Here is a 25,468-nt window from a genome sequence, read left to right as displayed (position 1 = left end):
CCTTGCTGTCTTTCTGACTTCACTTACCTTTGACCAAATCCAGGAATGAGCTCGAAGAGGAGGGACTTGGCTTTTATACTACGTGACGTTTTTTACGTCACGAGCAACGTTTTTTCTCCGTTTTCCAGTGAAACAAAATGGTGGATAACCGACCTTCTCTGTCCATCCAAGGGCATAATGGCGTAGTACACGTTTTGGAAACAATAACTTTGAATTACTCCCTAGATTTAGCTCAAAAGTATTGTATAGTTGTATCATTAAGTAGATTAAAAAGCACACAGATACATTTAGTTGATTTTGCGGGAATATAGTTATTATTTTATATATACATTTAGATAATAACATTTCTTTAAAATGGCGACTGGTTTGTCTGTTGGGGTTGATCTCTGGTTGTCAAAGTCACGTGGTAGTCGGCGAGAACGCAACATTTACCAATCATATATACCCCTATTGGGTATATATTTACTAAAAAAATGGATTTGCGCACAATATAAAGGAATTATAAATGATAAATTTTTTATGTAAAATGTTAGCTTGATATTGCTAGCTACATTATCGCTTGATCTTTAACCTTTCACCTACAACCCCCACTGTGACAGAACAAACATGGCTGCCTCCTTCCAGAGCATCGCGAAGCTTTTGTGCCGTCTATCGCCTTCTACTTTACATCCATTACGACATTATCAGGTATATATTGGACTTGTAATATACTCATCATCCGAATAATCTATCTGTATTCAGTGTACTAAGGTTTTTATAGGCTGACGTTAAATTTAAAGGCTGGACGCAATGACATTTACATTGAACGGTACTGTTTCTATGGCTGGACGCTTTCAGATTCCTAAACCCTACAGTGACGTTAGTATCATGTTCGGTAAAAATGTCCCTTGCGTTAACTTCAATTTAATAAGAATTTGATAACTTCTCGGCAGTAATACACTCTGTAAACAGTCTGACTTTATGTTATGCGTCGACGCAGGGCATTGTATTATGACTCCGTAAAGTTACCACGCCAACAGCATGACATTTAATAACAAGTGTCGTACTATTCCAGTACATATTAATTATTACTATTCCAGCAGCTTGAACGTCCCGCCCAGTGAGCTATGAGCTATGTTTACGGGTTATTTAGCTACGGTGTCCGAAAGGCAAGTCGTATTTTTGTACTTTTGGTTTTTGCACCTTACTCACAATCTTTATTTCATCGATTTGTACTCTAATATTTGCCGCTCTGTAGTGGAGCTGTCCCTCAGGATAGACACAGTTGTATCTTATCTTATGTAGACTGACTGACCATAGACTGTTTGACTGACCGAAATACATACATGTAGTCGTGGGCCGTTTGGCCGGATGTGTTAGGGATGTTGTGATGATGACAATGCTGTGCTGATTTTCTTTTTCATGCAGTCGTGTCTGCAGAGGTTACCTGTAAGATCCTACCTGGCTCTCCCTCCGTTTGTACCACCGCATCACTGCTTGTGCACAGCTGCATCGCTGCAGGACGGGGAGGCTGCTCAGGCTGCCGAGGCTCTCCTCCGCTACAAGGACAGACCCTGGGACTATCTGGAGAGTGAAGGTACCTCCAAAGAAAGTCAGGTCACATCTTTAGCCCTGGTACTTGGTTTTACAATATATTCCTTTCCCCCTACCAGAGTACATTGAGAGGTATGGAGCCAATCCGGTGTGGGCCGGCTACAGGAGGAACCACAAAGGTGGCATTCCCCCACAGAAGACACGCAAGACCTGCATCGTAAGATTTCTATTTGAATCCATCATCCATTAGTTCCATGCCGCACATCCTGTCATGTAAAGTAACATTAACAGTGATTCTGTTTCTGCAGAGAGGAGACAAGATATGTGGAAACCCCTGTCCAGTATGCAGGGATCCAAACGTTATTATCCATCATCAGGTGGGTCAGCGTCTCAGCCACACACACACACACACGCCATACGTTAGTTTTGTTAGGTAGTAGTGTGGATGTAGCCTTAGACCACTTCTAATGAGAGTAACTAAGTACATGTACTCAAGTACAGCTTCAAGTTACTTGTACTCTACTTGCAGATTTCCAGCTTTCCAGGAACTTTTTACCTCACTACATTTGGCATCTATAGTTTGGTATAGTAGGTCATTTTCAGATTAATATTTTTCCTAAACACGTCAGCCAGTTCACAACTCCGCCGACAGACAGCCCACGTCAATAACTTCATAGGCCAAAACCATGGCAACAACACGCGTGTCCCAGCCGCGTGCGTCACTTTTTAGTGTCCCCTGGAAGCGGTTTGCATTGGCGCATGGTTTCTCTATTTGCTTTGTTTCTGACCACTGTGATATTGGCAGCTTGTTTAAAGGTCCCATGACATGCTGCTTTTTGGATGCTTTTATATAGGCCTTAGTGGTCCCCTAATACTGTATATGAAGTCTCTTTTATATAGACCTTAGTGGTCCCCTAATACTGTATCTGAAGTCTCTTTTTATATAGACCTTATTGGTCCCCTAATACTGTATCTGAAGTCTCTTTTTATATAGACCTTAGTGGTCCCCTAATACTGTATCTGAAGTCTCTTTTATATAGACCTTAGTGGTCCCCTAATACTGTATCTGAAGTCTCTTTTATATAGACCTTAGTGGTCCCCTAATACTGTATCTGAAGTCTCTTTTATATAAGCCTTTTATATAGGACCTTTAATGAACATAATGCCATTGTGTCAGTGTATCAAGGTGCACAGCTTTAGCTCCAACCCCATGGTAACCCAGGTGTGTCTTCTCTTGCAGAATGTAAAACTGCTGCAGCAGTTCATCAGCCCCCACACTGGCCTGCTGTATGACCCCACTCAAACTGGTGAGTCAGCTCGTTGTCACAGGGAGCTCACGTGTTGATGCAGAAGCAGCAGCCGGCTCATGTTGTGTTGCCTTCGCTGTCCCCAGGTGTGTGTATGAAACAGCAGAAGAAGCTGAACGAGGCAGTGAACACAGCACGAGATCACGGTACGTAACCGCACACTGGCTACCAGCTGCCCCTTGCATTCCCATTCTTTTCTCTCTTTGAACCCTGATCTATGCATCTGTAAAGTCCTGATATAACCCCTGTTATGATTTGACACTATAAATTAAATTGAATTCATATTTAAACAGACATCAAACTGCCATGAGATACTTCAGGTGGCGTCAGTAAATGGGACTCTGTAGGGCCATCTAGTGGCAGCAGGACAATCCAGTTTACCATGTCCCCTGTACAAGCCAATGGCATTTATGTGAAACTAAATGAGGATTGGACCTTCAGCCTAGCTACAAGTCAGGAAACTGAAACTGTATTTGAGGACTAAAGCCGCAGGCAATAACATTTTTTTGTTTTGTTAAAAGTATCCACGAGAAACCGATAGAAGCTGAGCTGGGAGATTGGCGGATAGGTTTTTAACATCTCTGCAGCCACTGCACTGATAAGCAACACTGGCAGACCCCAGTTCATTTTGTGCATAAAACCAATAAAATATCACCGATAGAATTGAATCAGACGCTTAATAAGTGATGTGAGGAGGGATTTCTGAAGTGTTTGCTTTTAAGCAATCTTAAATAGTAGTTTGTAATATTTGAGAGCACTCTGGATGTCCCCCTACATGTTAGCGTAAACGCTGAGCCCTGACTCTGGGGCGGGGGGGGACTTGAAGGCATTTCTCTGTTCCATGGATTCAAACATCTCATCACATGCTCAAAGTGTTTTTTATTAACTCAACCAGTCAGCCATCACTAACACCTGTGTCCTCTCTCAGGGCTACTCCCCTTTCAGATTCCATATGTGGAATTTGCGGGAGAGGACTACTCCAATTCCCATGATGCTGTGGGGTCCACCCCTCCGCCCCAGTCTCTCAGCTCCGGCGCCAGCTGGTATCAGTGGTACAGTGAGATCAGCCCCGATGAGAAGGAAGTGGCTAAAGTCAAGAAGACGTACAAGGCTTACCTAAAGAGCTGAGAGGACAGAGCAGGCCGTGCTGCCATTAATAATCAATAACTGATCCATATGTGTGTCTGACCATGTACGGGACTTTCTAAATCCTACTGGAATACAAATAATCACAATAAAAACATGATGAAAATGGATTTATTTTATTGTTTGGCCTTTGTAGATTTTGAGTACAGATTTTACACTTTCATTTGTAGAAATTAACACTCCAGTATGTGTCCAACTCCATGCTGTTGATGTTACAGTCCAGTAAAAATATCCTCTGTGTTACGGGGGGGGGGGCTCTGCTCCATCAGGGGTTGACCTTGTTGACCATGGTCTCTCCCAGAGACTCCAGCACCTCCCGCTTGTAGTCCTCAAAGTCTCCATCGATCTGGTTGACGGTGCAGTCCTCCACCACGTACAGCTGGCACCGAGTCTCAGTGATGAGGCGCGCGTCGTGACTCACGATGATCACCGCTGCACAGGAAGGACAGGCTGTTAGTCAGCTGATCAGGAACAGGTCACACACATCCATCAGTCAGACTATGAATTCAACTGCCTACGTTTACTTTGTTTAACATATACATAGCAAAAGAAAAGAGTATTGTCACAGTACAACATTGTTGGCAGGTATTATGTCAGTTTAACGTCTAAGACATTAAGCGTGGTCTTACGCCGCCTTCACACTGGCACTTAAAATCAGCTCCGTAATACGCAATGCGTCCCCAGCGGACGTCGTACTACACCGCTAAAAGTGTCGGAAGAGAGTAGGAAAATAAAATGGCGGATAGACTAGGATGACTCATTCGGTCAGTGTCCAAATTCTCTGTGACCTCATCTGAGGCTGCTGCGTGGAGGAAAGTTGCCCAGGATGTTATGTCAGGTCAGTTAAATGGGATAGAGCGGTATAACGTCAATAGTTCGGTATCTGTTGCTAACCAACTTATTAGCCGTAGCAGGTATCCTATGCATTGTTTCTGCACGGAAGAACTTTTCTCAGACTCCAATGAATTGATTACATGACAACATATTGTTATGAAATCATTTATTTTATTAAAAGTTAAGAATTCAGATTGGTTTATCAGTACCATAGCAATGCTAACTTCCGCTCTGATTGTCCGATAGGAGCCTTCCGTTGCCTTTCGTACGACCGTACAAAAGTACGAACCCTTGTGTTTTCCTCAGGTCAAATTTGACCTGTTTTCAGAGGGGTTTTTTTTATGTCAGAATTAGGAGTTGTATGGGTTCCTTACAATGTTCTTTGCGGGTCAAATTAATGATTACTTTCAAAGAATTTGGGGTGTTTTATAGAATTTTTATAGCAACTGTGGAAAGTGTTCCAGCCAATAACCGACGAGAAGGATTTGGGGGTTAGTGCGCGGAAGGGGACGGGGTGAGGAGGGGCGAGCTAGACTTCGTTTTGTTTGAAAATACTTCGAACGTCAACAAGAAGTGACATCACCCAACATCGCTTAGAGCACCTTTAACTCAAAAATGAGGTTTAATGTCATATAAATAAGGTTTATTGATCATGAAGAAAAAAAGCGCTGAAAAAAAAGTGACAAAAATGTTTTATAAAGCGTCCAAAAAAAATCTCTTTCTATTCCACTAACGTGTCTCAAAATAGCACCACACTTCCACGGTAGCATAATGAGGGTCCCTACATGTAAACCGAAGCCCTGAGAACTTTGTAAGTGTACAGACAGTTTTTTAAAAAGATACTTTATAAAGACTGTACCGTTCACTATACAGGCAAGGGCCATCTTGGGAAAACAGTCACGACCAGCCGAATGACAAAGCCCGTGCTTGAGCTGTTACTGGTTACCGTTTTGAGCTAACAATCAAACAATCATAGATAGCTAAAACGTTTTTAAAATGATTTCCATCTTCTGTTATTGTTTGTAGTGAGAAAAGTTTATTATTGTATGGATTTCACAAATTTCAGTATGACAGTGTTATGCCGTATACCGTTTAAATCTGAGCATGCGCAACTCACATCTGCACTCTACTCACCCTGGGTAGTGACAACGGTACGGTCTTTATAAAAAATCTTTTTAATAAACTGTCTGTACACTTACAAAGCTCTCAATGCTTCGGTTTACATGTAGGGACCCTCATTATGCTACCGTGGAAGTGTGGTGCTATTTTGAGCCTTGTTAGTGGTGTACAAATAGCGATTTCTTTTTACTTTTGCATGCCCCGACGACTAGCGTTCTAAGCTAATTAGCGGTTTGCACTAAAACTGGTCACTTCAAGTAGCGCGAAAACATATCCCAGGTTCATTTCGCGCAGTATTTGTCCGTTAAGGAAGTGGACAACACTGACTTGGCGTTTGCCTGTTGATATCTGGTCCTGGCCGTACAGTCTGCAGCTCTGGCCCGGACCGGTCTGCACCGTGCTCAGCCGGTCCCAGCACAGGCTAGCTGCTGTGTTCAGCTCTCTGTGCTAACCCTTCCCTCCTCTTTTCCTGATTGGACTTTTATGCAAACCAAACGTTTCCTGCTGTCGCTGCGTCACATTAAAAGCTCTCCCAGCGGGATGCTTCTGTTGGGATGGTGTGTATCACCAGATTTGCACAGCTTTGTGAGCAGCACTATTCTTCAATAAGAGTGAGTTGTGTGGATATCCGGGGCCCCGACATGTTCAGTCCTACTGCTACATAACGCTCATCGTTCCACTTTCTAACCCTCGTGTTGTCTTCCATTCGGCCATGCATCGTCCTCCCGGGCCAAAACTGATGTTTTTGACTTTTTTTTTTTTTTCCAACACGTGTCCCTTTATCAATGTTTTTGGCCCTTTTTTTGGACGTTTAACGCTTCTTTTCACTTCTGTGTATAAACACCACTAACACCAACTTATTACTATTTTTTTTTGGAATTCATGGTCAATAAATCTCATTTGTAGGAAATGATACCTAATTCTTAAGTTAAAAAAAGCAGATATTATGAATTGTTTAAACTAATATTAAAGGAAGAATTATCTCAGTTGGGATACTGTTTCGATATTTCTTTTTTTTCAAATGCGAAAAAAATTGAATAAAACACCCACATCACAAGTCTCCGATCTTTTGTTGTACTTGCGAAGAGCGTTGTATGGAACCATCCATGTTATTTTTGGGTCATCAAAATTTGGTAGTTAAAAAGAGACATTTAGAAAACGGGTCAAATTTGACCCGATGACAACACAAGGGTTAATGATCAAAATAAAATAAAATAAATATATTTTTTTTTTTAAAAAAAAAAAAAAAAATAAAAAAAAAACGGAAGGATTCATCGGGGCTTGGGGGGGTGGGGGGGTTTTACCCACACCAACAAATAATAATCTTTTTTTTTTTTTTTTTTTTTTTTTTTTTTTTTTTTTTTTTTTGGCTGTCTTTCAGCGGGGTTGGCTTTCGTTTCCAGGTTGTTGGTGGGTTCATCCTGTTAGAGAAACAGTCAGTGAGTCAGAGGCTGGCCGAGGCCTTCAGGGACAACATGAGCAGAGGGCTTTAGAGACTCCTTACCAAGACCAGCACGTCAGGCTGGCGACAGGACAGCTCGGCAAACACCACGCGGGCCTTCTGCCCCCCTGTTAGAGAGAGACACACACACACACAGTCACATGTCTGTCTGCTCCGCTGGCAGGCAGGGTGTCAGGCTCAGGTTCTTACCGGACAGTTTGGAGATCTGGATGGTGTGGGCGTGGCTCTCCAGGCCAAAGCGGCCCAGGCACTTCCTGCCGTCCTGGTAGGGAAGGTTAAAGTTCCTCATCAGGTACTCTGTGGCCGTCTCCTCCATGGTCAGCTGGTCGGCATACTGCTGGTTAAAGAAGCCCACTTTCTACACACACACACACGCGCACACACACACACACACACACACATTTTATTTATTTATTATTTATTTAGTTACTCTCATTAGAACTGGTCTAAGGATACATCCATACTACCTTTTCATTTTAGAAAATGTGTGTGGGTTAGGGTTAGGTAGGCTAGTGACAATTGTGTCACGTATTGTGAGTTGTGAGTTGTTCTCTTTTCTAAAAGGAAATGCCTCGCAATCTTTGGGCGCACTCACCGCATTGCAGCTTCATTTTTTTAAATTCGGCTGCATCCCGCTCTCATTGATTTCTATGCTCTATACGTCCCGAACACGTTACCGACTAATTGACTCCCGTACCGCAGGACTCCCGCGGGAATCACGTGACCCACGGGAGTCCCGAAAAATTGTCACCCTCTAGAGTGTGTGTGTGTGTGTGTGTGTGTGTGTGTGTGTGTGTGTGGTGTGTGTCCCAGCAGGTGAGAAGTGACAGGATGGATGTTACAGCGAGGTACTCACCAAGCGATGATTCTTCCTCATCTCCCCTTTAGTCTGAAAAACAAACATGCGTTACCTCAGCAGTCCACGGATTTCAGTCCCATTCACATGTTTGCGTATGTGCACACTTACAGGACCCAGTTTCCCAGTGAGCAGCAGCAGCAGGGTACTCTTCCCCACACCATTGGGTCCAACTATACAAACTAAAGGGAGGAACACAGAGTCCTGTCAGAATCAATACAAAATCCTGTCAGCAGCAGCCACGAAAAACTCATCTCAACTTCTGCCTTTACTCCAACACAGAGTGAGTACAGAACCGAGGATACATCCATCAACGGGCAGAGAGACTCTCTACCTTAATGCCATATAGTGTCTGATGTTATTTCTTTTTTTGCAGACACTAGATAGATAATAAACAAAAGCCAGTGTCGTGTGAGCTATTTATTGAAATGCTCGGAGTGAATTTAAGTTGGGCTTTTATTGTGAAGGGTAGAAACAGAAGAAGTGAAGCCAGCGTTATGCGCCGCTGTTGTCACTATGGGAGTTAATTAAAGTGTGTGGGCCGTGTTGGTTCACGCTGGTCCAGATTATGAAGCCTCTGTGGCTTTTGGTTTATGACCCTCGGCTACAGTTGTTAGCACCCATTAGCTCAGAGGGCTAACCTGGCTCGTTGACTTGAGCACAGGAATTTCCCCAGTGTGGGATTAATAAAGTCTATCTTATCTTAATTACGTGAAGGTCTTTGTGAGCCAAACCCCTCTAAACCCCTCCGAGCCATCAACGCTGCCGAGTGATGCCGGCTGCAGCATACTTACTCCTGGAGCCCATGTCGATTCCAAAGTCCACGTTTTTGAAGAGAGGCTTCTGACTGTCGTAGCCGAAGTCCACACCTGTACAGGAGAGGAAGCACAGAGTCACATGTTGCACTTTCAACCATGTTTCCATGACTACCTGCCCTGTTTACTTCTGTTGAAGGGAACCCTGGAGCGTGAAGGGAACCCTGGAGCGTGAAGGGAACCGGTTCCATCTAGCCTACTGCTCCCAATAAGTGACAAAATAACGCCAACATTTTCCTATTTACATGTTGTGTACAAATAACAAGGTCACATGAGACACAGCCGTCTAACGTATACAAACTGGGAACTATATTCTCAGAAAGACGAAGCGGTTGCTCATTGGGCGGAGTGATTTGCTTGCAGCACCCGAGAAGCCCAGCAAATCACTCCGCCCAAGTAGCAGTGCTTCGCCTTCTGAGAATATAGTTCCCAGTATGTATACGGAGAAGATGGCTGTGTCTCATGTGACCTTGTTATTTGTACACGCTGTGAATATACAAATCACAGCATGGAAATAGGAAAATATTGGCGTTATTTTGTCACTTATTGGGAGCAGGAGGCTAGATGGAGCCGGTTACCTCCAGGATCTGTGCTAAGCTAGGCTAGATGGAGCCGGTTACCTCCAGGATCTGTGCTAAGCTAGGCTAGCGGTGGGTGCGTCAGACAGAGTTACGAGTTAGAGATGAGAAGGGTATGTATGGACTTATCTAACTCTGGGGGATATGGTGAATAAGGCAAAGTTCCAATAAGTCGGCGTGTTCCTTTAAAATGGTATTAATTGTGACGGCCTCGCTCACGGACATGATGCTCCAGCATCACAGCTGGCCTCTGCTCAGCGCTGTGACATGGTTCCCTGCTCTGATTGGTCGCTCAGACTAACTGGCGTGCGTGGTCTGGTGTGCAGATGTTCTTACTGTGCAGGCCCAGGATGGGTGGAGACAGAGGCGGGGGGTTGGGGAAGGTGAACTTGACCGTGTACTCTTTAGGCCTCTTCAGCAGCTCCGTGGCGTCCTGGCTCTCCTCCTCCTGACCGCCCTTCTTCTTGCCTTTCTGCTGCTTCCTGGTCAGGGCCTCCTTAGTCTGCTTCTCCTGAGAGGAAACACATCACACCCAAAAGGAGGGATATAAAGCATGGCTGTCAACTGGGAATGGCAACATGTGACACACACCATATCATCTCTCAGCTGGAGCCCACAGCTTTAGGTTTTGGATTTGGTTTCATTTTTTTAATGAATTTATTTTGAGAGATTGGTTTTCTCCAGCCCCTCCCCCTCTTGAAGTCGCACGCCGCGTTCATGACAGCGTCAACGCTTCGCTTCAGCAGAGACCGTCTAATAAGGGGAGAAGTTCCACTTCTCTCGGCTTCTGAACTGGTTGCAGTTCCACTCTGGTTCCACATGAGGGCGCTCACGGGCGAGTGCAGAATGAATGGAGGTCTACAGAGCTATACCACTCAAAATCCACTTTTCTCAGGATTTAATTTTTTGTCTAGTAATTTGAATGTTAAATTCGAAAGGAGGCAAAGAAAATAAACACTGCTGGGTGTTAGATTTTTTTTGGCTTTTTTTGTTCGAAAAAGCCTTTTAAAATGTCAATGACGTCATACACATCGTACGGCCAGAGATACTGCTTTACGGCAAGCTCTGAGTCGCTTCCTTTTTTGCCTCGAGGCATCGACAACACAGCTGACAGGTAAGGCTCTCCCTGTCAACACACGTGCTAGAAAGAGGTTTGGTTTGCTAATGTTTTAAAGACCACGCCGTAGACGTAGATCTGAAGTTGGAAAAAAGGTAATACATTGCAATATATCGCAAAATATTGCAATATGTTTAAAATCGCAATAATATCGTATCGTGGCATAAGTATCGGGATGATATCGTATCGTGAGGCCTCTGGTGATTCCCACCCCTACAACTCAGAGTTGTTTGAATGACAGAAATCTTCAGATGAGATTTTAAAGAATGCAACAGGACATGTATAGTAGCCTACAAAACTGTGTTTAGGATCCCCAAAAACACGTATTAAAAACACTTGAAAACAATGATCTAACTAACAAACAAAAATTAACTTTAGATAGCCTTAGTCTTATATGATTTAACAGGAATGAGGAGGAGACAGTGTTGAGATTTTTAATAACATGTAACTTTCTGTATGGATCCTAGTATTACGGTTATTAAGTTATAGCTCATTTGGGCTCTGGGTAATCAGGTATTTCATCTGCTGAACAGTAACATTTGACAAACCAACCAGATTTAATTGACAAAGCACATCATGGCTATACACTCCATCTGTAGCTGTATCATCTTTTAGTCTGATATCTTTAATATTACTCAATAATTATTTATTTCAAAATGATCTGTTAATGTTACGTTGCCTAGTCATTGTTTTCAATAAACCGTTCATAAACTTTTGTTTGACTAGTTTATTACTGAACCTGGCCCTCACACGCTGGGCTGTCACATCCTTCGCCACCCACCAACCCAAGGAAATTCTCCACCTGTGGGAAACACTGTACTCACAGCCTGCTTGGTGGACTTGCCCCCAGCCTTCAGGTCTTTGAGCTTCTTCTCCTGCTTGTCGTACTGTTTCTGCAGCTCTTTCTGCTTCTGCACGTACATCTTCTTAAAGGTCACTGAAAGAAAAGCACAAACACTGAGCAAAGTCAAGCAGCAGTTCCACTTTTCAGCTGTGTGTGTGTGTGTGTGTGTGTGTGTGTGTGTGTGTGTGTGTGTGTGTGCGCGCGCTCTATGTCTTACTCTGTCTAACCAGAACACTAACCATCTTAAATGTCATTGTTTATAAGGGCATACAAAATGTATTACCTTAATGAGAATTTGTATTTTTATTATTTATTGTTCCATTGTACTGTTGAGCAAAGCAAAAATGTCTATTTTGAAAAGATTGCTTTTTGTCATTTAATTTGGTAAAATATTAAGTTATTTTTAAAAAGTATTGCACAATTTTTGTTTAGATTTTTTTTATGCTCGTTTAACTTAGTATGTTGAGGGATACACATATCAAATCTGGTGCATTTTCCGGTTACACTTTACTTGAAGGTATCTACATAGGAGTGACATGACACGGTTATGAACGTGTCATAAACATTATAAACAAGTCAAACGTTTATGACATAACGCTTCTTTTAGTAAGTGTCACTCGGTTTTTGTCATGACAAGTTAGGCTTTGGTTAGGGTTCATGACAGTATCATGTGTTCATGACAGCGTCATGTCACTCTTATGTAGATACCTTCAAGTAAAGTGTTACCCATTTTTCTTATTAATTGAGAAAGTAGACTCATGATACCATTATATGAAAATGGCAGTATTGGAAATCCCAACATGACTTTCTCTAAATGGTGCAGTGCGGTAAAACGGTAAAGTGCAACATGTCCTGTTGCTCTACACACTGAAACTAACTCTATCAACCTAAACTGAAAAAGCTAAAGGAGTGAGAAGGATGTTGTTATTGGGGGGTTATGTCTTGTATCCTGATACTTACAGTAGTTGCCTCTGTAATAGTAGAGTTTCTGGTTGTCTAAGTGGATGATATCTGTACACACTTCGTCAAGGAAACTCTGGTCGTGGGACACTATGAGCAGAGTCTTCTTCCAGCCTTGAAGGTAGCTGTGGAAAGAGTTTACAAGCACACAACTTCAATATAATAAAAGAAAGCAGTAGAAACATGAGTCAGCAGTGGGCTCCTGAGATGACCTGTGGTCACCATTCTGTACTCTCGTGTCTTTGTTTGGTAGTTGTGGTGTTTGGTGTGGCTTCATCGTCTGCTTCACGTTTCCCTGCCAGTCCTTTCACAGACTGGTCCATGTGGCAGAACCATGCAGCATTTATTCATATTGCTGCATGGTTCTGCTGCAGCAATATAACGCGGCCAGTTAGAACCCCTGCACTAACTGAAGCCAAGCAGCTGGCAGAAACCAGGACACAGCCCTTCAGGCTCACCGAGTGTCCCACTGCCAGGACATGCACAGCCTCGTTGTCTCCGCAGTCTCAGTCACAGACCAGCAGCAGTAACAGCCCTTCCTATTCTTAATACTTAACATAAAACTACAATTATCAGATACTCGCTGGTAAGATTGAGGGAAACATGGGAATAAAAAGCCGCTGCGTACTTGTTGAGCCAGATGACGGCGTTGAGGTCCAGGTGGTTGGTGGGCTCGTCCAGCATCAGGAGAGTGGGTTCCATGAACAGGGCTCTGTGGACACACACAGTCACAGTGAGGGGAAACACCTTCCAACAGCTCCTGTTGGACACCTTCCATACATCATGTTTGTGACTGAGTACCTGGCCAGGGACACTCTCATCCTCCAGCCTCCAGAGAACCTCTTGGTGGCTCGGTTCTGCATCTCGGGGGTGAAGGACAGACCGGCCAGGATCCTCCGGGCCTTGGCCTCGGCTGCTGCAGCTCCAATGATCCGCAGCTCCTCATACACCTGTGGAGCAGCACACCGCTACTTTAACAATGACCCAATCATGTATGGGAGAAAAACCTGCTCTGGTTTATTGGCATTTCTTTAAACCAATCGCAATGGTCTTGGGCGGCGCTAAGCACCGGACAGAGCAACGGTGTCTCTGCAAAATAGCCTCGGAAAGGAACTTGTTTTGGTGGAACGTGTGTACGTTCAAAAGTAGTTTTAGTCGTGCAACAGAAAACTCAGATTGGATACATAGTCTAGCTAGCTATCTGGATTCACCCTGCAGAGATCTGAGGAGCAGTTAACCATAGTCCTCACAAATCCACCGGAGTTTAGAACGCCAACACAAAGGAAGAGGAAGGTAACGGACATCCGGCCGAAAATGTAGGAAAAACAAAAGGAACCTACGACGGCACCGGGACTATCCAATAAATGAAACATTGGCGATATAGACTAGGAGAATGCTAACAGAGCTTCAATGAATACATATGTGCGACGGTGTGTGTTAGACACAGGGACAGGCCGTCTCTGACCTTGTCCAGCCTCTCAGCCACGCTGTCCTCTCCCTTCTCCAGCAGAGCCTGCAGCTGTCTCTCCTCCTCCAGAAGCTTCAGACGCCTCGTGTCTGCCTTCAGCACCGCCTGCACCGCCGGGGTCTCGTCTGCTACCACCTCTGGGACACACACAGGACAACAGGACACAGTCAGAGACCACACAGACTGTGGGACAGAGACAAAGGGGCAGAGAGACAGCAGAAGGGACAGCAGCGCCACTGGAAGCTCAATATGTATCTGCCTGCCACAACCTGAGGGACTCACCACTATAAGATCCCAACATTAAAGACTGGTTTAGTATCGTACAGTAATTTTATTGTACAAAACGGTTAAGTATTATATTGTGTTATGTAATTGTTTTGTAATGTGTTGTATAACGATCAGTGCAGTATAGAATCCATGTGACACCTACTGTATGTACTTAATATGTGAGATGTACTATATATGCATTTTCTGTAAACCGCTTTGACAACAACATGTTTTCTCTGTTCATGCCAATAAAGCAAATTGAATTGAATTGACAGAACAGAGACAGAGGGATAGAGACAGACAGATGGACAGAGACAGAAAGAGGGACAGAAACAAAGAGACAGAGACAGAGGGACAAAAACAGAGGGAGAGAACAGACAGAGGGAGAGAGAGGGACAAAGACAGACAGAGGGACAGAAACAGGGAGAGACACAGAGGGACAGAGGCAGACAGAGGGACAAAATCATAGGGAGAGAGACAGCGACAGACAGAGGGACAGAGAGAGGGGTCCCTCACCTTGTTCACAGAGCAGCACGTCGATGTTGGGGGGGATGCTGAGAGCTCTGTTGGCGATGTGTTTCAGTAGCGTGGTCTTTCCTTTGCTGAGGGCGAGACAGAGACAAGTGGACAGTGAACAGAGACAACGACAGCAGCAGGAAGCCTGCACACTTCACATTACAGGTCGATTCCATGCAGTAAAACACAGGTTCATGTCAATTTCCATGAGTATAGTACTGCATACAGGGCTGATGCAAACTTTGTTTTAAATAGATGTTTTATCATTGTTATTATTATTTTGTTTGTGTAATGGCAGCCGTAACATTTAATGAGAAGGTGCTGAGGAGGAGAAGAATGAAGAGAAAGAGAGACAAATTGGCTATGTTGGCCTTTAGCGGGATTATGGCTGCAAATTCACTACAGAGGTACGTCAGAGAGCATCTTCACGACGTTGGTCCTCTAAACTAATCCCAACCCTGTTCTGATGGTTACATATCCAACCCAACACCTGATCATCAAGTATTCAGTCAGGTAAAGGAAAAAATCTAAAAGATATTTACCCATTTGGTCCAACTAAACCATATCTTCTTCCTGCTACGACCAGAAGGTCAGCATTGACGAACAGCTCCTTGCCGTGAGCAGATATGCTGAACCTCTCCAGCTACACAACACACACACACACACACACACACACACACACACACACACACACACACACACACACACACAGTCACTAACAGAACACATGCTAAACCTCTCCAGCTACAGGCCACAGAACACACCTTCAGTACATAGTACTGCACCGCATGCAGCTTTTTCCAAAGGCTTTCATTGTTAAAAGCATCTTAAGAGCTTTGACACAATATTCTTATAATGAGGTTATAATGAGAACAGAACATGATGGAAGTAGAGAACCTTGATATCAGAGGCGTTCTCCAGCATGGCCTGTCTGGAGGACATCTCCGCCTGGGAAATAGAGAAATCTCCCTCCAAGGCATCCTGAGCACGAACACTGGCCACCTGACGCTCATACTCCATCTGGAACACAGACACACAACACAACATCGCTAGCTGTGCATCCCTAAAAATCCCTGAGAGGGAGTGCAGCTGTTTACCACTGCATTACACAACTGTTTTCACGTGGTGTATATAACGAGTGCATCGTAACAGCACATTTAATGACATCGTAATTACCCGTTTCTTTTTCTTCTTCTTCTCCTTTTTGGTGAGGTTAGCATACGGGTCGTCTTCCTGCTGCTTGGCCTGATCTGCTATCACATCCTCTGCACTCTGATGGTAACAGCCAGACAGGAGAAACGTTAGCACTCTGATGGTAACAGCCAGACAGGAGAAACGTTAGCACTCTGATGGTAACAGCCAGACAGGAGAAACGTTAGCACTCTGATGGTAACAGCCAGACAGGAGAAACGTTAGCACTCTGATGGTAACAGCCAGACAGGAGAAACGTTAGCACTATGATGGTAACAGCCAGACAGGAGAAACGTTAGCACTCTGATGGTAACAGCCAGACAGGAGAAACGTTAGCACTCTGATGGTAACAGCCAGACAGGAGAAACGTTAGCACTATGATGGTAACAGCCAGACAGGAGAAACGTTAGCACTCTGATGGTAACAGCCAGACAGGAGAAACGTTAGCACTCTGATGGTAACAGCCAGACAGGAGAAACGTTAGCACTCTGATGGTAACAGCCAGACAGGAGAAACGTTAGCACACTGACGGTAACAGCCAGACAGGAGAAACGTTAGCACACTGACGGTAACAGCCAGACAGGAGAAACGTTAGCACTATGATGGTAACAGCCAGACAGGAGAAACGTTAGCACTCTGATGGTAACAGCCAGACAGGAGAAACGTTAGCACTCTGATGGTAACAGCCAGACAGGAGAAACGTTAGCACACTGACGGTAACAGCCAGAAAGGAGAAACATTAGCACTCTAATGATAACAGCCAGACAGGAGAAACGTTAGCACTCTGATGGTAACAGCCAGAAAGGAGAAACATTAGCACTCTAATGATAACAGCCAGACAGGAGAAACGTTAGCACACTGACGGTTACAGCCAGACAGGAGAAACGTTAGCACACTGACGGTTACAGCCAGACAGGAGAAACGTTAGCACTCTAATGATAACAGCCAGACAGGAGAAAGGTTAGCACTCTGATCCAGTGCAAAGGGGGAGAACCGACAGCTGCGGGAAGACAGACATACCTTCATCATGTCACCGCCATCGCTCTCCTCCTCCTCCTCATCTTCATCCTCGCTGCGTGCTCGTTCCGCAGCTTTGCCTTTCTACATGGATAAAGTTCAATCACACTTGGGTTACCGTGCTGAAAATGACATCAAAATGATAAAGAAGTGAGCTAACATCAATGCTCATTACTTGCCTTGTGCTGCTCTTTCTTCCCCTTCTTAGGCTTCTCGTCTTTATCATGTTCTGGTGACTAAAGAGGTTAGCCCAGTTAAAAACTCAGACATTACAAATGCATGCAATTAAAAAAGGTGTCCAGAGCAAGATCAACACACGGGAGAGTCCGGTGCAGCCTCACTCTGCACGGTCAAACTGAGATCCCCTAAGCCCTATTTTCCACCAGGCGCGTCTGGCTCTGCGTTCCGGAGGCACTGCGACCTCCGCAGGCAATCGCAGCCATTTAAGTCCATGCTTGATATTTCACCACCTGTGTCACGGCACATCCCGTGAAGTGGCTCTTCGCTAAAGATGTGCGCCAGGCAAGCAGCTCAGCTTCTGAGACGGTGTGGTATGGCACGTGGTGGAGGACAGATCAAAAACCGCGGCACAGCCGGAACGCAGCACAGATGCGCCTGGTGGAAAACGGGTTAGCGCTAGCTTCACAGCGGAGCACTCACGTCCAGTCATACGATGCAGCAGCGGGCTTATCAGCGCCAGCCGCACATATAAAATAGCACCGTGGATGATGGAGAGGGGAGTTCTCTGCTGGAAGTCAAAGACGTTTTGGCACTGGTGATTTTCCTTTGGCGCAGGCTAAAACCTCTTCTCTATGCAGAAATAACCCTGTTCATAAAATTATTTTAATAAGCTTAACAGACTAGTATTACTGGTGCCGACTAGCGAGGGTAGCAGCATTTAATCGACAGTCGACTTTCACTTATCTTGACTGCTTGAACGAGTCTGATTGAGTGAGCTTGAATTAACCTTTATGGAACCGCTTCGGTAGTGGTGTAAATCTTCTGGCATCTCTTGATTCTGATTCTTCTGTCACGATTCCCAATTCAAAATTGATTCTCGATTCAGTACATAATGGTGCTAATTTCAGGATCTAGTTTCAAGTTATTTTTTCACTGAAAACCTTGGGTCTGAAGATGGAAGATGGAGGGCTAAGGGCTAAGCTAAAGCTAGGGCTGCATGATACTAGAGCTACATCTTTATTTATTTGACAAACGCGTTTCCATCAACATGCGAAAAGGAAATACATATAACAATGTCTACTGCATTTCACTTTATTTCTTTGATTTATTTCCATGTCGGCACTTTAAGTCTTCCACACTAAGGGCCCTTAAGGAAATGTGTGCCAACCTCCCACCCCTCCAAAACAACTAAAATAGTCCGCTCCAGCCAAAAGGTAGCATCATTTCAACTCTGAGAAGTGCAATATCCAGAGATGAGATCAGTGAACACCACACAGACTCGTGCTGCATTTGTTTGGGGGTAATTTCAAGCCATGAGAAAAACAGCACTGTACCTTTTCTGCTGGTTTATCGTCTTCATCCAAGTCATCTTCCTCATCCTCATCACTCTGGCCCTGGCTGAGAGCAGCAAAGATGTTTCCCCCCTGAAGGAGACCACAGCTGCTTTAAGGTCTTTTTACACAACGAGGAGGGGGGTTTTCGTGCCATTAATTTGCACGTCAATATATTTTTTTCAAACAGTTGTTTTTGTCACGAGCACTTTCGCACAGAGCGCGACTATTACACACCGATAAAGCGACCTCGTTTTTTTTCCGAAACAAGGTTGATTTTTCGGAGCTTTCACAACAGTTTTGAGGAGCAGCATTTATTTGTGCTTAGGCTGCAGACTCTAGCCGCCGTACAATCGCTCGACATCTTCACTGACAAATGTTAACTCTCCTCTGCTCTCTCTCGTCCGCTCACACTGCGTCTCCGTCACTTTCTCTCTCTCTCTTCAGCAGCTGTCCCACCGACATGGTAGATGGGCTGATACGAATATCAAAAACTTTATTCAAGGCAAATTATTTTGGCACTTTCGCTTCGCTAATTCGTCACGCCCCCGGTGTGTAACGTAGGGTTGGGTATCGTTTGGATTTTTCCGATTCCGAACCGGTACTTTTAAAATGATCCCGATTCCTAAACAGATTCTTGAAAAACTGAAAAATGACATCATGTAATAGGTTTACTAGCGATCACGTGCATTGAATGGTTAATATGCTTTTACGTCAGTTTTGGTGAGCCCAGAGGGAAAATATGGCATTTTAAAAGTAGCCTACATTTACGGTAGCTAGCTAACGGTAGACTACAGAGAAATTGTGATATTTTATGTCCGTTTTGGAGCGACCGAGGGAAAATATTTCAGTCGACACATTAAGTGGAACCGAAAAGAGGAACCGAAATTTGCGTTCTAATCCGGTCCGATTCCTACCGGTTGCATAGGAACTGGCCTTTACACTGCAACATGTGAGAGTGAGCACAGCGGGCCATGTAGACTGATACTAACCTTAGTCTTCTTGTTTCCTTTCTTGGGGGCCATGACTGTGGAAAAGAAACAACATTACAACGACTGTACAAACAAGATAAAAAGAAGGGTTGCATTTCTAGGAGAAGTAACGACATATCCTACCTGCCTCATCTTCCTCGTCACTAGCCTGCACTGAGAGCTTCTTCAGCTTCAGCATGACATCCTCATCATCATCATCCACATCTCCACCTTTGCCTTTCCGACGGTCTTTCTTCTTTTTCTGAGGCTGAAAAGAACAGCTTCAAATTCAATCTCACATTTCAAAGCTGACATTGACATTTGTTGATCAGAAATGCAGCGAGCTGCTGGCTTAACGCTTTGTAAACTGCTCATTGTTTATCCTACTGTTGGTTTCCAAAGCACTGAACAGTTTATTTCTGATCTGCTGCTGCAGAATGAACCCTCCAGACCTCTCAGGGGCTCGGGGGTCAGCTCTGCTTTCTGTCCCCAGAGTCACAACTAAACACAGAGAAGCAGCATTCAGTTTCTATGCTCCACATATCTGGAACCAACTCTCAGAAACCTGCAGGTCTGCCGCAACTCTCACTTCTTTTAAATCAAGACCTTTCTGGTTGATGCTTCCTTTTTTAAGTAATTGTTCATTTCTTACACTGCACCGTCACTTGTATTCTTGCATTTCATGCCTGTATTACTCTATTTTAGCTGTTTTTATATTCTCTTTAAATGAATGTTTTTAATTGGTTTTATCTGCTCTTTAATGTTTTATGTAAAACACTTTGAATTGCCTTGTTGCTGAAATGTGCTGTACAAATAAAGCTGTGAGCGTCAGAGCTTAGCAAATCTGGTTAACATTATGTTGCCAATCTGGGTGTCCAGACCTCAGCGTCACTGCTCCGGTGTGTACAGTACATACACTCTCAAAAGCACACGCTCTAATTTTGCAGCAAAATACTGCGCTGTGGAGCTGGCTGTTACACAGAGAGCAGCCTGACGGGGGACCAATCACAGCAGAGTGTGTAGAGTGGAGGAACCAGGGCTCAGCTCCACACTTCATACACTCAACTGGGCTCTGTTCTATTACAACCGGTCCAGTAATACCAGAGTGGAGATAGAAGGGCTGTGTGAGTGTGTGCATATCGGTCTGTGTTTGTGTGTGTGTGTGTGTGTGTGTGTGTGTGTGTATGTGTGTGTCCAGACATGTGCACACATAAACATCAAAATGGGCTTGAGCACCTGCCCTTTTTCCTCCTCGAGAGAAAGTGCCCTTTTTTCTGGATGCATGTTTTATTAATGAATTATAGCCTATACAGTTGTGCTCATAAGTTTACATACCCATGCTGAAGTTGATTAAAAAGAGGAATAACAAACCACCTTTTGGAAATTGATCTTAATGCCTTAATTTAAACAAATTAGGAAAAATCCAACCTGTAAGGACACCATTTTCTTTGTGAATGAATAATTTATCGTAAATAAATAAATGTTCTTCCTTAAAATACAGGGGGCATAAGTAAGTACACCCCTATGTTAAATTCCCATAGAGGCAGGCAGATCTTTATTTTTAAAGGCCAGTTATTTCATGGATCCAGGATACTATGCATCCTGATAAAGTTCCCTTGGCCTTTGGAATAAATAGCCCACATCATCACATACCCTTCACCATACCTAGAGATTGGCATGGTTTTAGTTCAGTTAGCCTAATAGCTGGTTTGATTTGCATTGAGAGATGATCTTATGGAAAGTACCCCCATGCCACGCCGGTTCTATGTGAAAACAACAACAGCAAAGAGAAACAGACTGAACATGCATGCTGTCTGGCAGTTTCAGGTAAACTCATGAAGAGGTTAGCGTACGCTGGCTGTGTGCCGATGTCAGGCTTCAGAGCAGCGGGCTGGGGCTCCAGAACACTGACCTTTTCTCCAGATTAAAAAGGAAATCTCGCTCTCCTGCGCCCCCTCCACTACAAATTGTAAAGGATTACATAACATTTGTTGTTTTGTTTTTGACTGTGGTACCATATTGGGTATCGACAATCGTAGAATTTCCCTGGCAGTGGTATGAACTCCTATGTTTCTGGCATGGTGACATCACTAGTAGCGGCGTGTGTGTATGTGTGAAACTGGGCCGTTACTCCTCCTCGAGCAACATCACAACCTTCAAACATGGCGCTAATTGAAAACGAAGAGAGCCATGGGCCGTTGTTTGTCAGGAAACATGCTGCAGTGAATCATCAGCGGAGGTAACCACCTCTCCACCCCTCTTCCCTGTCCTGGGTAACATGCCTAATCCTGACCCCAGGTGGCCTCTTCTGGCTCAGAGCCTTCCACACACAGAAGGCCAAAACATGCCTTTCACAAAGAACGGCTTGTCCAACACAGACAATTGATACGTGGGGCCCTATCTCGCACCCGGCACAGCGCAAAGCCCGACGCAAGTGTCTTTGTTAGTTTAAGACCGACGCAGTTGTCAATTTCCCGACCAGTGCCCGTGTCGTTTAAATAGCAAATGCACCTGTGCACATCTTTGCGCCCATGGTCTTACAGGGAGGTGTGTTCAGGTGCATTCTGGGCGTATTGCTATCTGGAGGCAGCGGGAAGTGATCGCGCCATTGACCAACAAAAACCTGGTCTACAGTCAACAGCATTTCATTGTTATTTTAAAGCGCCCATATTATGCTCATTTTCAGGTTCATAACTGTATTTTAAGGTTGTACCAGAATAGGTTTACATGGTTTAATTTTCAAAAAACACCATATTGTTGTTGTACTGCACAGCTTTCTCTCACTGCTGCAGATCCTCTTTTCACCTGGTTTCTGTTTTAGCTACAGAGTGAGACCTCTTTTCATCTTCTTCTTCTGTACTATCTTTGATTGCACTCGCACAGTAGCTCAGATGTAGAGCATGTCAGCTAGCTAACTCTAGAGACAGTAAAAGAAAGCCGTTTCTTCAACTTTGGTCAGTTACAGACTTCTAAATGAGGGCGCACATGTAAGTAGTTCTTTTGTAGATTATGGTGAACTTGTGTGTGTTGTAGCAGTGCTTTGCTATTGAGAACGACGTAGCATGCTAGTGTTAGCCGGCTAACGCTACGAGCTAACGGTTGTGGTTAGCCAGCTCATTTCGAACTGTGATGTCACAGTCCGAGGCCGATTTTGAACAGCTCACTAGGAGACTGAAGGCAGGACACATTCAGAAACCTGTATCTCCCTCAAAACAGCATGGATGGATTTTTTTCAAAGTTTGTATGTGTGTGGAAGCACCAGAGACACAAAAGAACACCCCAAATCCCAGAAAAAGTGTTTTTTTCATAATATGGGTACTTTAACAGCAAATTGGTAAAATGTGTCTAGGCTTATGCACAGCTATGCTTGTTACACACACAGACAGGGAAGCGCAGCAGCACACAAACATGCAAAAGATTACAAATACTATTACGGTGCAAATCCGCCATCATAATAGCAATGCGGCAAGGTCCAAACACGCCTGGCTTTTAAAGGGAATGGGAGATGACACAGATTGGTTTATTGCATGTTATGCCCAAAACACACTTATGAATTATTGAAGACACTAAGTACAACCCTTTTGAACCACGCACCCAGCGCACAGACCCTTTTTCCCCTGTCAAACTAGCAAAAGTGGATTTGAACATGCCCTAAACACACCTGCGACAATGCGCTTCACGCCATGCGCTTAGATCGTTAAAATAGGGCCCTAAATGTTTTTGGTGTAGTACATCTGTCAGGGTGTGTGAGAATTGTTAAGGTTCTTATTACAGTGGGGAAAAACTGTTTTTTTAAATCCAGGATGATTTGCCAGGAAGGGACCTCTAGCTCCTCATAGAGGGCAGCAGCCGTGACATGTGTGTGGCAGAGCAGCCAGGAGAGCAATAGCAAATTTAAAATGGGTCCAGATCAGTGGTGACACCGATCCTTAGGTTGGCTCAGGGCATCTATGGGCGGACCGAAAAACTGCCAGCACACTTCCATGTAGAGTGCAGTACATGTCTGAAATATACACTGGGCTCATATTAGTCAAGCAGATCAGAGATCAGACTGGGGATGTTGCTACAGACCTAGACCTCTTGCATGCTGGAAGCCTCCGACGCTACGTTAGCCAGCAGGTTGCTGTTAATAGTGTACTAGCAGTCATCTGACTAGGGAGGAAGATTACCTGTTTTCCTTGTGTGTCTTTGACAGCCTCGTCATCTCCCTTCTCAGGTTTGGTATCTGTGGTGAGCTCCTCAAAGAACTGGAGAAAAACATCCACACATATCTCAGAGATTACCCAACCGTTTTTTAAGCATTTCAATACTTCAAAAGTACAATGCAATACAAATGAGTACTCACACTCTTTTTCCCCTTTTTATCTTTCTTCCCCTTTTTCACCGTTTTTTCTCCTGGAAGAAAATGTCATTAAATCAGTGGGGCGTTGTCAGAGATGATAGGACACAGACTGTCAGAGGTCAGGTGTGTGCTCTGCAAACTGGGTCTGGAATCAAACAATGACTATGATGTTAAGTGCTGACTCTTTGAGGGAATTCACATCCGTAAAAAACTTCTAGCCCAAAAAAGTCTCTCAACAGGGGACAGAACGGAATTGGACTTGTAAGTTAAAATAAACTTAAATAAAAACCTTAACGTTTAACATCTGTTTAATACATGAAATTAATAGCAATCAATAGACTTAAGTGTTTGCACTCACTAACATTTTCAAACAACAAATGGGACTGAAGCTGTTTAACATCTAACTACTTTACCGTTTCCAGCTAACGTTAACACGGTTCCCCCTCAAACAGACTGAACCTCACAGTCAGCACTTTAGGCTCACAGTCATTGTTTCATTTCTTTAGCACTTTATCTGCTTAATACGGTTACAGAAAATATCAAGTAATGGCTAGAGTCAAATAGTATGTGATTTGACTGTCAAACAGACTAAAGTGCCACACTATTTCACATGTCACTGCGGATAGCAACGTTAGATATATCCATCACTTCCATGAATGGACAGACCATCATGCTAACGTTAGCTCAAATGTGCTTTGTTGAAGTCATTGTGAATGGTCTCTATTCCATTTTAGTGTGTTTATCACTTAAAATATATATGTTTATGTATATGCATGTATTACTATTACATTGGTGAATGCTGGCATATTAACATTTGCTGGGCAAATGAGCCCGGAGTATATGTTACACCAAACCCAACACAAATACAGCTAGCAATTAATGATCTTGTTTGTCGATAACTTTAGCTACATTTCCCATTCTTTGGCTAAACCTGTCGCATAACGTTACAACGCTAACATCCATCTAACATGTGTCTAGCTAGTTTAGATTAACGTTAGACGCTGATAGTTTCAGCCCTGTTCGCCTCTTCATGCCACTTTGGCCATTTAACCTTACCGATATTGTTAGCGTTTCTGACATAACGTTAACGTTATCTAGCTAGCTAGCTAACGTGCAATTGATTTCAGTTGTAAAAGTTGGGGTTCTATTACAATTGTTGTCTCTAGCTAGATCATTCGTCTTAACATCCGAATTGATCCTAAGATGTTAAAGATTCATGAGACAGCTAAAGTAGTTTATTACCAGGCATACGCCGTTAACAATAGGAAGGTTAGAGTAAAAACTGAAGATTTTTCAATGAAGTTTGGCATTAACATTAGCTACTGCTTGATTAACATTAGCTAGCTCTAAGGCTACTTAGCTAGCCTGCTGGCTAGCTTGTCACTAACGTAAAGCGTTAGCGTCATCTCACCACCAGATGCCGGGGCCACTTCATCGCCCACCCACTCTGCGTCTCCTTTCGTTTTCTTGGGCATTTTCTTACTTTGACTTCGACTTTATGAAAATAACGGAGCTAAAACGATGTCCCGTAAGATTGATCAGCCACACACGTCATGCAGCTCCATGTGCGGCCCAACATGCCGGGTCAACAAAGTGTCATTCTGCTTCGTCTGG

At 43.9% G+C, this 25,468-nt stretch overlaps 3 protein-coding genes across 3 annotated transcripts in view; 1 reads left to right on the top strand and 2 right to left on the bottom strand.

Moving 5' to 3' along the window:
• Window positions 1-70, bottom strand: part of ppp1r10 (protein phosphatase 1, regulatory subunit 10) — an 11,180-nt gene extending 11,110 nt beyond the window's left edge. Inside the window, exon 1 of the mRNA XM_039819271.1 lies at window positions 28-70. The gene's annotated coding sequence lies outside the window, so the exon portion shown is untranslated. The remainder of the gene's footprint in view (window positions 1-27) is intronic.
• mrps18b (mitochondrial ribosomal protein S18B) overlaps window positions 1-4,096 on the top strand; it is a 5,434-nt gene extending 1,338 nt beyond the window's left edge. Inside the window, exons 2-8 of the mRNA XM_039819272.1 lie at window positions 600-687; window positions 1,408-1,576; window positions 1,653-1,750; window positions 1,842-1,910; window positions 2,774-2,840; window positions 2,927-2,986; window positions 3,769-4,096. Of these exons, the coding sequence (XP_039675206.1) occupies window positions 607-687; window positions 1,408-1,576; window positions 1,653-1,750; window positions 1,842-1,910; window positions 2,774-2,840; window positions 2,927-2,986; window positions 3,769-3,968 (744 nt within the window). The 5' untranslated portion in view covers window positions 600-606 and the 3' untranslated portion in view covers window positions 3,969-4,096. The remainder of the gene's footprint in view (window positions 1-599; window positions 688-1,407; window positions 1,577-1,652; window positions 1,751-1,841; window positions 1,911-2,773; window positions 2,841-2,926; window positions 2,987-3,768) is intronic.
• abcf1 (ATP-binding cassette, sub-family F (GCN20), member 1) lies at window positions 4,087-25,468 on the bottom strand. The gene is made up of 25 exons (XM_039820861.1): window positions 25,266-25,468; window positions 23,858-23,907; window positions 23,682-23,759; window positions 19,657-19,780; window positions 19,534-19,568; window positions 18,545-18,634; window positions 17,210-17,266; window positions 17,034-17,114; window positions 15,999-16,094; window positions 15,720-15,842; window positions 15,365-15,465; window positions 14,823-14,908; window positions 14,037-14,176; window positions 13,373-13,521; window positions 13,200-13,283; window positions 12,572-12,696; window positions 11,592-11,704; window positions 9,987-10,161; window positions 9,052-9,126; window positions 8,369-8,439; window positions 8,258-8,290; window positions 7,591-7,759; window positions 7,444-7,508; window positions 7,331-7,360; window positions 4,087-4,443 (listed from the first exon to the last, which is right to left on the bottom strand). Exons 1-25 carry the CDS (start codon window positions 25,327-25,329, stop codon window positions 4,252-4,254), a joined length of 2,406 nt encoding a protein of 801 aa, XP_039676795.1. The 5' UTR covers window positions 25,330-25,468; the 3' UTR covers window positions 4,087-4,251.

This window comes from Perca fluviatilis, chromosome 13, assembly GCF_010015445.1.
Source record: "Perca fluviatilis chromosome 13, GENO_Pfluv_1.0, whole genome shotgun sequence".
Classification (NCBI taxonomy): domain Eukaryota; kingdom Metazoa; phylum Chordata; class Actinopteri; order Perciformes; family Percidae; genus Perca; species Perca fluviatilis.
Note: the sequence above shows the minus strand (reverse complement) of the source record. Positions and strands in the feature narration are given on the sequence as shown.

Bases quoted from the DNA above. Each gene is read 5' to 3' on its own strand.
- abcf1 (XM_039820861.1), bottom strand. From the start codon at position 25,329: ATGCCCAAGAAAACGAAAGGAGACGCAGAGTGGGTGGGCGATGAAGTG. The intron at 15,466-15,719 runs GTTCTCTACTTC...TGTGTTGTGTAG, and splicing joins AGAACGCCTCTGATATCAAG to CTGGAGAGGTTCAGCATATC. The intron at 7,760-8,257 runs GTGAGTACCTCG...GTGTGTGTGTAG, and splicing joins TGAGGAAGAATCATCGCTTG to AAAGTGGGCTTCTTTAACCA.